Source organism: Lepidochelys olivacea (genome assembly GCF_965140295.1).
Source record: "Lepidochelys olivacea isolate rLepOli2 genome assembly, chromosome: 14".
In the NCBI taxonomy this organism is placed as follows: domain Eukaryota; kingdom Metazoa; phylum Chordata; order Testudines; family Cheloniidae; genus Lepidochelys; species Lepidochelys olivacea.
Window position 1 is genome coordinate 31,911,150 of NC_140424.1, and position 14,808 is coordinate 31,925,957.

At 58.9% G+C, this 14,808-nt stretch overlaps 2 protein-coding genes across 2 annotated transcripts in view; one reads left to right on the plus strand and one right to left on the minus strand.

The window, feature by feature from the left end:
• GABBR1 (gamma-aminobutyric acid type B receptor subunit 1) overlaps positions 1-3,626 on the minus strand; it is a 64,235-nt gene extending 60,609 nt beyond the window's left edge. Inside the window, exon 1 of the mRNA XM_084647154.1 lies at positions 3,454-3,626. The gene's annotated coding sequence lies outside the window, so the exon portion shown is untranslated. The remainder of the gene's footprint in view (positions 1-3,453) is intronic.
• Positions 3,627-9,253: 5,627 nt separating this feature from the next.
• LOC311530309 (uncharacterized protein) lies at positions 9,254-14,019 on the plus strand. The gene is made up of 4 exons (XM_084646756.1): positions 9,254-9,512; positions 10,052-10,167; positions 10,264-10,669; positions 11,249-14,019. The coding sequence occupies exons 1-4, from the start codon at positions 9,371-9,373 to the stop codon at positions 11,311-11,313; spliced, it is 729 nt and encodes a 242-aa protein (XP_084502882.1). The 5' UTR covers positions 9,254-9,370; the 3' UTR covers positions 11,314-14,019.
• The last annotated feature ends 789 nt before the right edge of the window (positions 14,020-14,808 follow it).

Below are 14,808 nucleotides of genomic sequence, written 5' to 3' on the forward strand. Positions count from 1 at the left end.
CAGGCTTTCAGCTCAGCTGGCCCATCTAGGAGTCAATCCGGAGTCACCCCTGACTGAAATGGGGGTAGGGCCGGGCTCTGAGCTCAGCAAGGGTGACCAGATAGCAAGTGTGAAAAATCAGGACAGGGTGTGGGGGGTAATAGGCACCTATATAAGACAAAGACCCAAATATGGAGACAGTCCCTATAAAATCAGGACATCTGATCACCCTAAGTTCAGCTCCCAGGAGTTAATCCAGAGTCACACAAACACACACTGTACACACCACACACACTCCCACAGCTGAGGGGGGCAGGGGGGAGCTGAGGGCGCTGGGCGGGAAGGGTTGAGGGGAATGGGGGGAGCTGAGGGAAATGGGGGGAGCTGAGGGGAGTGGGGGGTTGGGGGAAGCTGAGGGGAGCGGGCGGGGGGAGATGAGCGCAGTGGGTGGAGGGGAGGGGCGAGGGGAGCGGGGGGGCTGGGAGGAGCTGAGGGCAGGGGTGGGCAAGGGGAGTGGGTGAGTGGAGTCCCTGATAAACTGGGATGGAAGCAATTGTGGCTCATGAATTTTTTATTGCACTGAATAAATCCTGAGAACGTGGGTTTTGGGGGCACCAGCAGAGCTGGGGGACAGGGCTGGGCTAGCAGGGGGCTGTGGGTCAGGAGTGAGGCGCACTGGCAGAGCTGGGGGGATCCCAGGGCTGGGCTAGCAGGGGCTGTGGGTTGGGCACTGGCAGAGCTGGGGGGCAATGCCCCTCCTCCCACACTGTTTGTTTCCTCCCAGCCCCAGTGGGGTAATTAGCCGAGGTACTAATCAAAGTTGACAACAATCCCTAAGCTGGTTGCCTAGTTACCAGCTCAGCCAGCCCCAGGCCTGAGCACAGGACACAGGCTCCTCCCACAGCCTCTGGCCCCTCCCACCACACCTGCCGGGGGATCCCCCCCCTCAACAAACCCTGTGCACTGGAGTCCCAGCTAGGCACAGGCAAGGCGCTGCTGTGTGGAAACTCACAGCACTGGACCCCATCCGGGCACTGAGGTGAGGAAGCTTGCAGCATGATGCCCCCTCAGGGCACTGCTGCAGCGAGGAAGCTCGCAGCATGGCACCCCCACAGGGCATTGCTCTCTCCATGCCCACACCTGCCCTTCAGGACCTGTGAGAGCAGACAGATCCACTACAGGATATTTATAGAGACGTGGGACTCAGCACTTTGGAAAGGAATAAATAATTCGCCAGGACTCAGTGTCTTCATCACCTGAGTGCTGCGCTCCCCCACCCAAAAAATAGATCTACACCCCCACCCCCACTTTGCCTCTCAGTTCTGACCTTCAGCCCCCAGTTAGCCCAGCCCTGGGCTGTTCGCACATTGTCCTCCTGGTACCCCCAGCATCCGTGGGTGGCCTGGGGAGCACAGGACAGGGGGGATACTAGGTGGGATCCCAGCAGTGGGGAAGCTAGGTGGCGTGGGGAGTGCAAGTTGGCAGGTGAGGGCAGGGCAGGGGAAGGAGAGAAGGGATCCCGGCAGTGGGGGAGGTGGGGGGCACGGGGAGTGATTGTCAGGGGCGAGGAGATCAGGGAGGGACCCCAGCAGAGGGAGAGGTGGGCATCGTAGGAAGTGAAGGCTGGGTGGGAGGGAAGGAGGGAGAGGGAGGGATCCCAGCAGTGGGAGAAGCAGGCAGCATGCAGAGCCCAGGCCTGGGGGGTTGAGGGACGGATCCTGGCACAGGGGGAGGCAGGTGGAGTGGGGAGCGCAGATCAGGGGGAGATCGGGGGAGGGATCCTAGCAGTGGAGTAGGCAGTCAGTGTGGAGAGCGCAGGCCGGGGAGGATTGGGGGAGGAATCCCAGCAGAGGGGGAGGTGGGTGGCATGGGGGGCACAGGCCGGGTAGGGGGATCGGGGGAGGGATTCTGGCAGTGGGGGAGGCAGGCGGTGTGGGGAGCACATGCTGGGGGGATCAGAGAAGGGATCCCGGTAGTGGGGGAGGCGGGCAGCATGGGGAGTGCAAGCCGGGGGGGATGGCAGAGGGATCCCAGCAGTGGGGGAGGCAGGTGGCGTGGGGAGCGCAGGCCTGGGAGGATTAGGGGAGGGATCCCAGCAGAGGGGGAGGTGGGTGGCGTGGGGAGCACAGGCCGGGTGGGGGAATCGGGGGAGGGATTCTGGCAGTGGGGGAGGTGGGCAGTGTGGGGAGCACAAGCCGGGTGGGAGGATCGGGGGAGGGATTCCGGCAGTGAGGGAGGCGGACGGCATGGGGGAGCACAGGCTGTGGGGGCGGTCAGGGGAGGGATCCTGGCAGTGGGGGAGACATGCAACGTGGGGAGCGCAGGCCGAGGGGAGAAATTGGGGGAGGGATCCTGGCAATGGAGGAGGAGGGTGGTGTGGGGAGCACAGGCCAGGGGGGACAGAGGAGGGATCCCGGCAGTGGGGGAGGTGGGCGATCTGCTGGGATCAGGAGAGGGATCCCAGCAGATGGGGAGGCAGGCAGTGTGGTGAGTGCAGGCTGGGAGGGTCGGGAGAGGGATCCCAGCAATTGGGGTGGGGGGGCAACATGTGGGAGCCCAGGTCGGGGGGCTTGGGGGATGGATCCCAGCTGTGGGGGAGGCAGGCGGTATGGGGAGTGCAGGCCGGAGGGGATTGTGGGAGTGTTCCTGGCAGTGGGGGAGGCAGGCGGTGTGGGGAGTGTTGGCCAGGGGGGTCAGGGGAGGGATCCCAGCAGAGCAGGAGGTGGGTAATGTGGGGAGTGCAGGCCAGAAGGGTCAGCGGAGGGATCCCAGTAGTTGGCATGGGGGGCGACTTGGGGGAACGCAGGCTGGGGCAGGGGGATTGGGGAAGGGATCCCAGCAGTGGGTGTGGGGGGTGACGTGGGAGAGCACAGGTCAGGAGGATTGGGGGAGGGATCCCAGCAGAGAGGGGGGCGGGTGGGGTGGGGAGCGCTCCCAGCAGTGGGGGAAGTGGGTGGCGTGAGGAGTACGGGCTGGGGGGGATCGGGGGAGGGATTCCAGCAGAGAGGGAGGTGGGCGGCGTGGGGAGCACAGGCTGGGTGGGAGGATTGGGGGAGGGATTCCAGCAGTGGGGGTGATGGATGACTTGGGGGAGCGCAGGTCGGGGGGGATCGGGGAGGGTTCCCCCACCTGGGCTCTCCCCCACCCCAGCTCCCCTCCCTGGGCTGTCCCCTCCTTCGGCCTCCTCCCTCCCACGCTCTCCCCCACAGGCCTGGTTGGCCTCCCCCTCCTTCTCCCCACCAGGGCCTGGCCCCTGCTCTCCCCACCGCCTCCTCCCTTCTCCTCTCCCCAAGCTCCTCCACCAGGTTCCCCCCCCCCCGCGCCCCATTCCTCCCCATCTCAGCCAGCGCGCCCCGGTAGGAGCCATCCCCTCCCCCCTCTTTCCTGGGAGGGGGTACCCGGATCTCCCTCCCCGCCTGCCCCCCTGTCCCTCCCGGCTGCAGGATCGGGGGCGCGGGGCCGGCGTGTCCCTACCTGGGCTCGGGGCCGGCTGCAGCGATGGAAGGCGCCGATGGTGCCCGGGGGAGGCGGCGCGGTCCCGGAGAGGGATCAGGGGATGCGGGACCCGGGAGATCCGGGGCCGGGGGGCGCAGGGACCCGGAGGACGGGGTCGCAGCGCCCAAGCGCTCCGGGACTCACGCGGGCTGCTGGGCTCGGCGCTCGGCCGGGGCAGGGGCCGGGCCGGGAGGGCGGAGCCGGCTCGGTGGGTCTCTCGGTCCCTCCCCAGCCCGCGCCGGGCGCCTGCTCTCTCCGGCGGGGGAGGCGGCGGAGACGGCGGGAGTGGAGTGGTGGGGGCGGGGGAGCCTCCCTCCCTCCCTCTCTGCCCAGACGCCCGGCCCGAGGGGGCCGCTCCCAGCAGCTCACTGCGCCCGCCGCGCCGGGGAGCCACCGACCGGCCGCCCCCGGCCAGCCCCGCGCTGCGGCCGAGAGCTGGCCATGGTGCTGAGCGCGCTGGGCGCGGGGCGGGGAGGAGGGCAGGGGTGGACGAGGGGAAGGGAGGCAGTGGAGCAGGGGGGGAGAAGATGTAATGGGGCCGGGGGTGAGGGGAGGGGAGGCGAAGGGGCAGGGGGTGAGGGGAGGGGTGGCGATGGGGCAGAGGGGGAGGGGGAGGCAATGGGGCAGGGGGTGAGGGGAAGGGGTTAGTGGGGAGGGCTGTGTTGTGATACTGCAGGCGGTTGAGGTGCTGGTGGGGGAGGGGTATTGGGGGGGGGCTGGTGGGCCAGAAGCTGCCGCTGACCCGCCCACCAACACATGCAGTTCCCGCCCCATACCTCTACCACACCCCCCTCCCACCGTATGACCACACGCACCAAACCTCTGCCCCACCTCCCACCCATCTTGCCCATGCACCCAGCCACTCCCAGCTCAGCCCCGTCTCCATCAGCCCCTGCACCCCCATCCCCACACAACCCTACCCCCCCACACACCCAGCCGGTGTCAGCCAGGGTGACACAACCATGCAGATAGAATCACCAGGGACAAAGCTACACATGGCTGGGCCTGAGCCCTAAGTGTCACACACTCACACACACACACAGCCTACACACAGAGAAACACACAAACATCATCACACACTGTCACACACACACACTGAGAGCCTACACACATCATACACTGTCATACACACACACAAACACAGAGCTTACACACACAGAATCACCTCCCTGTCATACACTGTCACACACACACACTGTCACACACGCACAGCCTACACACACACTCTGTAACACTCCCACACAGAGCCTACACTCAGAGAAACACACACAGCCCATCACACATGTGCACACTCACAGTCTGCACACACAAAAACACACACACCATCACACTCAAATGCATGTGCACACACCAGTCACTGTCACATGCACACACACACTCACACCATCACACATACATGTGCACCCACACAAATATAGAGCCTCCACATGATGCACTGTCACATGTGCTCACACACACCATCACACAGGCACACACACAATCTCTTACACACAACCCGGTCACACACACACCATCACACATGCACACACACAGACAGGCATGCACACATACAACCTATCACACACACACACACAACTTGTCCCACACACACCCATCCCACACATGCACACACACATCCATACAATCTCCCATCCTGCACACACAATCCTCTCCCCTAAAAACATACACACATCACCTCCAACAAGGGGCAGCAGGGACACACACACACACACACACACGGCCTTCCCAGGTGGCCCAGGTAGCCCACAGCCCTTGGTATGGGGATCAGATGGCGGGGACAGGGCCTGTGTGTCTCCACCTCCCCTCCCCCAATGACATCTGCAACCCCTTGGGGTCTGGGTATGCCCCTGGGTGTCCGTCTGTGTCTATGCATCTGCCTGTTTCTGTGTGTCCGCCTGTGTCTGTGTTTATGTGTGCATGTCTGTGTGTCCGCCTGTGCCTGTGTGTCCGCCTGTGTCTGTGTGTCTGTGTAGGTATCCGACTATGTCTGTGCGTCCGCCTGTGTCTGTGTGTCCGCCTGTGTCTGTGTGTCTGTGTAGGTATCCGACTATGTCTGTGCGTCCGCCTGTGTCTGTGTGTCCGCCTGTGTCTGTGTGTCTGGCCTTTCCGCCCCTCCCCCTGGCCCGCGGTGGGGATTAGTGCGATCGCTGGATTATCCCCTCCTGGCATCGCTCACCCAGAGGAGAGAGAAGAGACACAAGGATGGCCCTGTCCCTCCCCCACCGCAATCCCCTCCCCCACTCCTAGTCAGCCCCCCATCCACACCAACCCCTCTCCCAGCCTGCCCCACCTCCACCCCCAGCCCCTCTCCCTCCGCATCAGCTCCACCCCCTTCCCCACACATGGTCCCACACCAGCCTCACGTTCGGCTCCCCCTCCTCCCCCTCCTACCACTGGCGCTCTGCAGAGGATCTAGGGGCACTTCCTAGCCATCCCCACCCCCAGCCCTTGTTCCCCCCTCCCTCATATCAGAGATGCTCCCCAGTCTGCCCAACAGCATCCCCCTACCCTTCCCCCACCCCACTCCTCACTCCCAACTCCCTTCCCACCCATGGACGCAATGCCTCTCCCTCAATCCTTGCCCCCACCCCTGCCCACCCAGCACCTATGCCCCATGGCTACAGCCCCATGCCCACCAACCTGAGCCCAGAGAGGCTGGGGAGCCAGACTCCTGGGTTCTATCTCCAGCACTGTCCCAGACACCCAGTGTGACCTTGGGCCAGACATTGCCCCATTCCCTGTGCCTCAGTTTCCCCTCTCTATCTTGGTGGGGCCATGCCCCAGAGTGTTCACTGAGGGGCCAGTGCAGGGGGCCCAGATGCTGCTGTGTTGGGCCTGGAGGGACATAGGGAGGCTCAGAAACCCTGACACCCTCCCACCCGGTACATCCCACCCCTCCCCTCCATGACCCTGCCCCAAAGAGACCTCTGTGGGACTCCCCACGATGCACACCGAGCCCAACTGTGGCCTGGCCACTGCAGTGCCCAGTGCTGGGATCCTTCTTCCCCTCACCACATGCAAGGGTTAACTCCTCCTCCCTGCCCCCATGCCAGGGTGGAGTGGCAGAGGCCCTGGGCAGCGCAGGGTTAATCCGAGCCGCAGCTGCCAGCCCCACTCCCCGCTGGGCCCTGTTCAGCTGCAGGAGCCCAGGGGCCTTTGATCTGGGAACAGGCAGCGGCTCTGATCTGCCTTCCTGGCGCCCGCTGAGCTCAGCGGCGGGGTGAGCAGGGGAGGCCTGTCCTGTGGGCCCAGAGATCGGCTCTGCCGGTGCCCCACAACCCTGACCCGCAGCCCCTGCTAGCCCAGCCTTGATCCCCGCCCCAGCTCTGCCGGTGCCCCGCAACCCTCACCCGCAGCCCCTGCTACCCCAGCCCTCTGCCCTACCAGTGCCCCCAACCCTCACCCGCAGCCCCTGCTACCCCAGTCCTCTGCCCTACCAGTGCCCCCAACCCTCACCCGCAGCCACTGTTACCCCAGCCCTCTGCCCTACCAGTGCCCCCAACCCTCACCCGCAGCCCCTGCTACCCCAGCCCTCTGCCCTACCAGTGCCCCCCTATCCCTCACCCACAGCCGCTGCTTCCCCAGCCCTTCTCCCCCCCAGCTCTGCCAGTGCCCCTCACTCCCCACCTGCAGCCCCCTGATACCCAAGTCCGGGTCCTGTCCCTGGGTGAGTGCTGGGGGAAGCCTGGGGGTGGGGAGTGATGGTTTTGCAGAGTTAGCTGGGGTCTCTCCCTCCCTGACCCACCAGGTCTAGCCAGTCCCCAGAGTCTGCGTCTCGCCCCAGTGGGTGAGTGACCCTGGATGTGCTGGGCACAGGGGGTGACAGCCCGGTCCACGTGCCCTGGCCTCAGAGACCTCTTGATCTGCGCGCACACACTGTATACACATACTGCAGCACACTCATCGCATTGTACACTGTGCGTGCACACATACTCATCACACAGCCTCTGCACACACACATCCCATTGTACTCACCCTCTGCACACCGTGCACGCTCACACACTGCACCACATCTTCTTCAGCACGCATTGCACAAACCACACACACTGCCTGTGCTCAGGAAACAACAATCGCTCGTACATACCATCCCCCACAACCATTTGCACACACACACACAACCATTCACAAACACACTGACACATGCACACAGCCACAAATTCAGCACCAGCCAGACAGATACTTGCACACTTGTGAATGCTGGCTCTACCCGCAGCACAAGCAGGGACATGCACATGCTCGTGCACACGCACACGCACACACACACACGAGTCCCTGCTGTGTTCCCAGATGCGGAGGGCCCCAGGCCAGAGATGCTCTCACCTGCCACATCACACTGCGCAGGCTGCACTGATGGGCTGTGGGCCCCATGGCAGCTCCCCCAGCCGCCTGGGAGACAGGCTCCTTGGAGAGGCCAGGCGGGCGGGTGGGAACGCACAGAGCCATGCTAGGGAGGTCCCTGTGCCCCTGCCAGAGAAGCCCAGCTCAGCTGCCCATGGTGCCGGGGGCATCGGGGATGCCCAGTCCCCAGGGATTTGGCCCCCTCACCTGCCCCACAGGGAGATATGGCCACAGATCCGCCCCCCCCCCACACTGGGATGGGACCCCCAGATTCAGTGTGGGCTGGACAGATCATAGAGAGAAGGGGGTGACAGGACTAGAGCATGGACCTGGGACCCTGGGAGTCTGTTCCCCATTTGGCTGCTAGGTGACCTTTGGCCAGTCACTTCCCTGCCCTGTGCCTCAGTGTCCTCATAGCTCTGCTGGCCTCCATTGTACAGAGCTCTGAGCTCCATGCAGGGACGTGAGGAGAGAAGAGACCCGGCACGCAGAGGTGCCTGGACAAGGGACAGGCAGGGCCTCTGGGGAAGGGCTGGGGATGGACTCTGGGAGGGGAGGGTCTGCTTCAGTTGTTGGGGGGCTGTATTTGTGGGGTGGGGGGGTCTGGTCAGCAACTCAGCCAATCACTCCTTCTCCCCATACACATCCTTCCCGTCTCTCACCATCCCTTCACCTGGCTCCAGGTCTCCCTGTCACACAACCCCCAAGCATTCCCCGCACCCCAGTGCCCTGCTGGGTCTCTGCCTTGGTTGGTGCAGGTCTTTTTATGTGTGTGTGGGGGGGTGTATGCATATGCTAGACTGCATGGCAGGTTTCCCCCTTCTCCACCCATTTGCTGTGGGAGGCTACTGGGTTGGCCGTTCCCTCCAGGGCTGGGAGCAGAGTCCAGGAGAAATGTAAGCCTGGGTGCAGGACCAGGGGCTGCTGAAGTAGGGTCCAGAGGTTACAGCAGGGGCAGGGACGGGGAGTGAGGACTCCTGGGTTCTATCCCTGGCAGTGGGAGGGCAGTGGGGTCTAGTGGTTATAGCATGGGGGGGCAGGACTTCTGGGTTCTATCCCTGGCTCTGGGAGGGCAGTGGGGTCTAGTGGGTAGAGCGGGGGAAGCTGGGAGGCAGGACTCCTGGGTTCTATGCCTGGCACTGGGAGGGCAGTGGAGTCTGGTGGGTTAGAATGGGGGATGGGGGCTGGGAGGCAGGACTCCTGGATTCCGACCCCACTCAGGCTGTTCCCTGAGTTGAGAGCCCTAGCGTGACATATGGGAAGGGGGGTCTGAGAGTGGAGCCTGACTGGCCCCAGCTCAGCAGAGATGGGTGGCTGCTTCCGTCAGACCGGCCCCTCCCCACACTTCCATCTGCCCTCCCCACCTGGCCGCCAGTAACTCAGCCCCTCCCGCATCCCTTAGCAGCTGCTGCCCCATTGTGGCTCATGGCCAGGGGCAGGCGGGCTTGGGCTGTGCTGCGCAATCTGGCTTTCTATACGCACAGCCCCCCCATCCTCCATCTCCACCCCCCATTTCCTGGCCTGGGGAGCGCACACATAGGCCTAGATTGACTTCTGTATGGGGGCAGCTCCAGTCAGGCCACCAGGGCTGCGTGTAGGGGGGCAAATTGCGAGCTTGTCCAAGGCCTGTAGGGCTGGGCCGGCAGAGGGTCACTGCTGTGCTGGGCGCCTGTCCTGGTATCTGTTCAGATCTTGCACAGGTAAGCGGAGGGTGAGGGGAATTTAACCAGTGTAACGATGTTGGTTTTGGTGGGACCCAACTGAGAGTGTCAATTCAGGACAAATTGCATAAAGCAGGGCAGTTACAGCCCAAGGCTGACCAAACCAGCCAAACAGAAAAGACTTCAGTTTTAGCCCACTGGCTAACCACAAGTCACACAAGCAATTCCCATAGCCCTGGTCTACACTGGGAGTTGAGGTCGAATTTAGCAGTGTTAAATCGATTTAACCCTGCACCCGTCCACATGATGAAGCCCTTTTTTTCGACTTAAAGGGCTCTTAAAATAGATTTCCGTATTCCACCTCCGACAAGGGGATTAGTGCTTAAATCGGCCTTACCGGGTCGAATTTGGGGTACTGTGGACTCAATTAGATGATATTGGCCTCCGTGAGCTATCCCAGAGTGCTCTATTGTGACCGCTCTGGACAGCGCTCTCAACTCAGATGCACTGGCCAGGTAGACAGGAAAAAGCCCGCAAACTCTTGAATTTCAATTTCCTGTTTGCATGGTCACCTGCAGCTTGCCACGCTGGCCAGAGCTCATCAGCAGAGGTGACCATGCAGAGCTCATCAGCAGAGGTGACCATGATGGAGTCCCAGAATTGCAAAAGAGCTCCAGCATGGAACGAACGGGAGGTACGGGATCTGATCGCTGTATGGGGAGAGGAATCCGTGCTATCAGAACTCCGTTCCAGTTTTCGAAATTCCAAAACATTTGTCAAAATCTCCCAGGGCATGAAGGACAGAGGCCATAACAGGAACCCAAAGCAGTGCCACATAAAACTTAAGGAGTTGAGGCAAGCCTACCAGAAAACCAGAAAGGCAAACGGCCGCTCCGGGTCAGAGCCCCAAACATGCTGCTTCTATGATGAGCTGCATGCCATTTTAGGGGGTTCAGCCACCACTACCCCAGCTGTGTTGTTTGACTCCTTCAATGGAGATGGAGGCAACACAAAAGCAGGTTTTGGGGACGAGGAAGATGATGATGATGAAGTTGTAGATAGCTCACAGCAAGCAAGCGGAGAAATCGGTATTCCCGACAGCCAGGAACTGTTTCTCACTCTGGACCTGGAGCCAGTACCCGCCGAACCCACCCAAGGCTGCCTCCCGGACACGCCAGGAGGAGAAGGGACCTCTGGTGAGTGTACCTTTTAAAATACTATACATTGTTTAAAAGCAAGCATGTTTAATGATTAATTTGCCCTGGCATTTGTGGCTCTTCTGGATGTACTCCCAAAGCCTTTGCAAAAGGTTTCTGGGGAGGGCAGCCTTATTGTGTCCTTCATGGTAGGACACTTTACCACACCAGGCCAGTAGCACGTACTCGGGAATCATTGCAGAACGAAGCATTGCAGTGTATGTTTGCTGGCGTTCAAACAACATCCGTTCTTTATCTCTCTGTGTTATCCTCAGGAGAGTGATATCATTCATGGTCTCCTGGTTGAAATAGGGTGCATTTCTTAAGGGGACATTCAGAGGTGCCCGTTCCTGCTGGGCTGTTTGCCTGTGGCTGAACAGAAATGTTCCCCGCTGTTAGCCACAGGGAGGGGGGAGGGACTAGTCATGTGGTGGGGGGAGGCAAAATGCGACCTTGGAACGAAAGCACATGTGCTATGTATGTAATGTTAACAGCAAGGTTTACCGTGAAAGAGTGTACCCATTGTTCTATAAAATGTGTCTTTTTAAATACCACTGTCCCTTTTTTTTCCTCCACCAGCTGCATGTGTTTCAATGATCACAGGATCTTCTCCTTCCCAGAGGCTAGTGAAGATTAGAAGGTGAAAAAAACGCACTTGTGATGAAATGTTCTCTGAGCTCATGCTGTCCTCCCACACTGACAGAGCACAGACGAATGCGTGGAGGCAGACAATGTCAGAGTGCAGGAAAGCACAAAATGACCAGGAGGAGAGGGGGCAGGCTGAAGAGAGGGCTGAAGCTGAAAGGTGGCGGCAGCGTGATGAGAGGAGGCAGGATTCAATGCTGAGGCTGCTGGAGGATCAAACTAATGCGCTCCAGCGTATGGTTGAGCTGCAGGAAAGGCAGCAGGAGCACAGACTGCCGCTACAGCCCCTGTGTAACCAACCGCCCTCCTCCCCAAGTTCCATAGCCTCCTCACCCAGACGCCCAAGAATGCGGTGTGGGGGCCTCCGGCCACCCAGCAACTCCACCCCAGAGGATTGCCCAAGCAACAGAAGGCTGGCATTCAATAAGTTTTAAAGTTTTAAACTTTTAAAGTGCTGTGTGTCCTTGTCCTTTCCTCCTCCACCACCCCTCCCGGTGCTTCTCTCCTCCACCACCCCTCCCAGGCTACCTTGGCAGTTATCCCCCTATTTGTGTGATGAATTAATAAAGAATGCATGAATGTGAAGCAACAATGACTTTATTGCCTCTGCAAGTGGTGATCGAAGGGAGGAGGGGAGGGTGCTTCGCTTACAGGAAAGTAGAGTGAACCAAGAGGCGGGGGGTTTCATCAAGGACAAACAAACAGAACTTTCACATCGTAGCGTGGCCAGTCATGAAACTGGTCTTCAAAGCTTCTCTGATGCGCACCGCGCCCTCCTGTGCTCTTCTAACCGCCCTGGTGTCGGGCTGCGCGTAACCAGTGGCCAGGCGATTTGCCTCAACCTCCCACCCCACCATAAACGTCTCACCCTTACTCTCACAGATATTGTGGCGCGCACAGCAAGCAGTAATAACAGTGGGAACATTGGTTTCGCTGAGGTCTAACCGAGTCAGTAAACTGCGCCAACGTGCTTTTAAACATCCAAATGCACATTCTATCACCATTCTGCACTTGCTCAGCCTGTAGTTGAACAGCTCCTGACTACTATCCAGGTTGCCTGTGTACAGCTTCATGAGCCATGGCATTAAGGGGTAGATGGGTCCCCAAGGATAACTATAGGCATTTCAACATCCCCAACGGTTATTTTCTGGTCTGGGAATAAAGTCCCTTCCTGCAGCTTTTGAAATGGACCAGAGTTCCTGAAGATGCGAGCGTCATGTACCTTTCCCGGCCATCCCAAGTTGATGTTGGTGAAATGTCCCTTGTGATCCACCAGTGCTTGCAGCACTATTAAAAAGTACCCCTTGTGACTTATGTACTCGCCGGCTTGGTGCTCCGGTGCCAAGATAGGGATATGGGTTCCGTCTATGGCCCCACCGCAGTTAGGGAATCCCATTGCAGCAAAGCCACCCACTATGACCTGCATATTTCCCAGGGTCACTACCCTTGATATCAGCAGATCTTTGATTGCGTTGGCTACTTGCATCACAGCAGGCCCCACAGTAGATTTCCCACTCCAAATTGATTCCCGACTGACCGGTAGCTGTCTGGTGTTGCAAGCTTCCACAGGGCTATTGCCACTCGCTTCTCAACTATGAGGGCTGCTCTCATCTTGGTATTCATGCACTTCAGGGCAGAGGAAAGCAAGTCACAAAGTTCCATGAAAGTGCCCTTACACATGCAAAAGTTTCGCAGCCACTGGGAATCGTTCCAGACCTGCAACACTATGCGGTCCCACCAGTCTGTGCTTGTTTCCCGGGCCCAGAATCAGTGTTCCATGGCATGAACCTGCCCCTTTAGCACCATGATGACTGCATTGCCAGGGCCTATGCTTTGAGAGAAGTCTGTGTCCATGTCCTCATTACTCTCATCACTGCGCTGACGTCGCCTACGCGCCCGGTTTCGCTTTGCCAGGTTCTGGTGCTGCATGTACTGCTGGATAATGTGTGTGGTGTTTAACGTGCTCCTAATTGCCAAAGTGATCTGAGCGGGCTCCATGCTTGCCGTGGTATGGCGTCTGCACAGAAAAAAGGTGCGGAACGATTGTCTGCCGTTGCTCTGATGGAGGGAGGGGCGACTGACGACATGGCTTACAGGGAATTAAAATCAACAAAGAGGGTGGCTTTATATCAAGGAGAAACAAAAACAACTGTCACACAGAATGGCCCCCTCAAGGATTGAACTCAAAACCCTGGGTTTAGCAGGCCAAAACAAATCTGGTCTATTTCTTGTTTTGATCCACTCCATCTATCTTTTACAACTTTGGCTGGCAGCAGACAGTGCAGAAGGGCTGCAAGCCATCCACATCTCTTGGCTGCTCGGCAGAAGATGGTACAATATACTGCTAGCCATCCTCATCTCCTGCCTGCCCACCAAAAGATGGTACAATAGGACTGCCTGCAGGACTAAAGAGAGTGACCTGGTCGAGTCACTCCTAATGTAGTCCCTGCGCCCATGTGCAGCCAGGAGCACCTCGGACATGACGATGATGGCTACCAGTCCTATTGTACCGTCTGCTGCCACAAGGCAATGGGTTGCTGCTGCTGCGCAGCAATGCAGTACCACGTCTGCCAGCACCCAGGAGACGTAGGGTGACAGTGAGCTGAGCAGGCTCCATGCTTGCCATGGTATGGCGTCTGCACAGGAAAAAAGGAGCGAAACGATTGTCTGCCGTTGCTTTCACGGAGGGAGGGAAGGAACGGGGGCCTGATGACATGTACCCAGAACCACCCGCGACAATGTTTTTTGCCCCATCAGGCACTGGGATCTCAACCCAGAATTCCAATGGGCGGCGGAGATTGCGGGAACTGTGGGATAGCTACCCACAGTGCAACACTCCGGAAGTCGACTCTAGCCTCGGTACTGTGGAAGCACTCTGCCGAGTTAATGCACTTAATGCACTTAGAGCATTTTGTGTGGGGACACACACAATAAACTATTTAAAAACGATTTCTAAAAAAACGACTTCTATCAATTTGACCTAATTTCATAGTGTAGACATACCCTTAGACACTCCAGTTTCCCAGTATCAACACCAGTGCCACTCGTTATGGGGACGAATGGTTATGAAAACCAATACCCCAGTAAAAGAAAAAACATTCTCTCGATCCAAAGGACCAAGCCCCAGACCCAGGTCAATATACAAATCAGATCTTACCCACAAATCATGCTGTTGCCAATCCTTTAGAATCAAAAAGAAAGAAGAAGTGGGACCGCTAAACACAGAGGATGGAGTGGAGGTTAAAGATAATCTAGGCATGGCCCAATATCTAAACAAATACTTTGCCTCAGTCTTTAATGAGGCTAATGAGGATCTTAGGGATAATGGTAGCATGACAAATGGGAATGAGGATATGGAGGTAGATATTACCATATCTGAGGAAGAAGCGAAACTCAAACAGCTTAATGGGACTAAATCGGGGGGCCCAGATAATCTTCATCCAAGAATATTAAAGGAATTGGCACATGAAATTGCAAGCCCATCAGCAAGAATT

What these genes read in the sequence shown, in the direction of transcription:
- LOC311530309 (XM_084646756.1), top strand. Translation starts at nt 9,371, where the DNA reads ATGGGGGCAGCTCCAGTCAGGCCACCAGGGCTGCGTGTAGGGGGGCAA. An exon ending in TCTGTTCAGATCTTGCACAG is followed by an intron (nt 9,513 to 10,051) that starts GTAAGCGGAGGG and finishes GGTCACCTGCAG; the next exon opens with CTTGCCACGCTGGCCAGAGC. An exon ending in AGGAGGAGAAGGGACCTCTG is followed by an intron (nt 10,670 to 11,248) that starts GTGAGTGTACCT and finishes TTCCTCCACCAG; the next exon opens with CTGCATGTGTTTCAATGATC.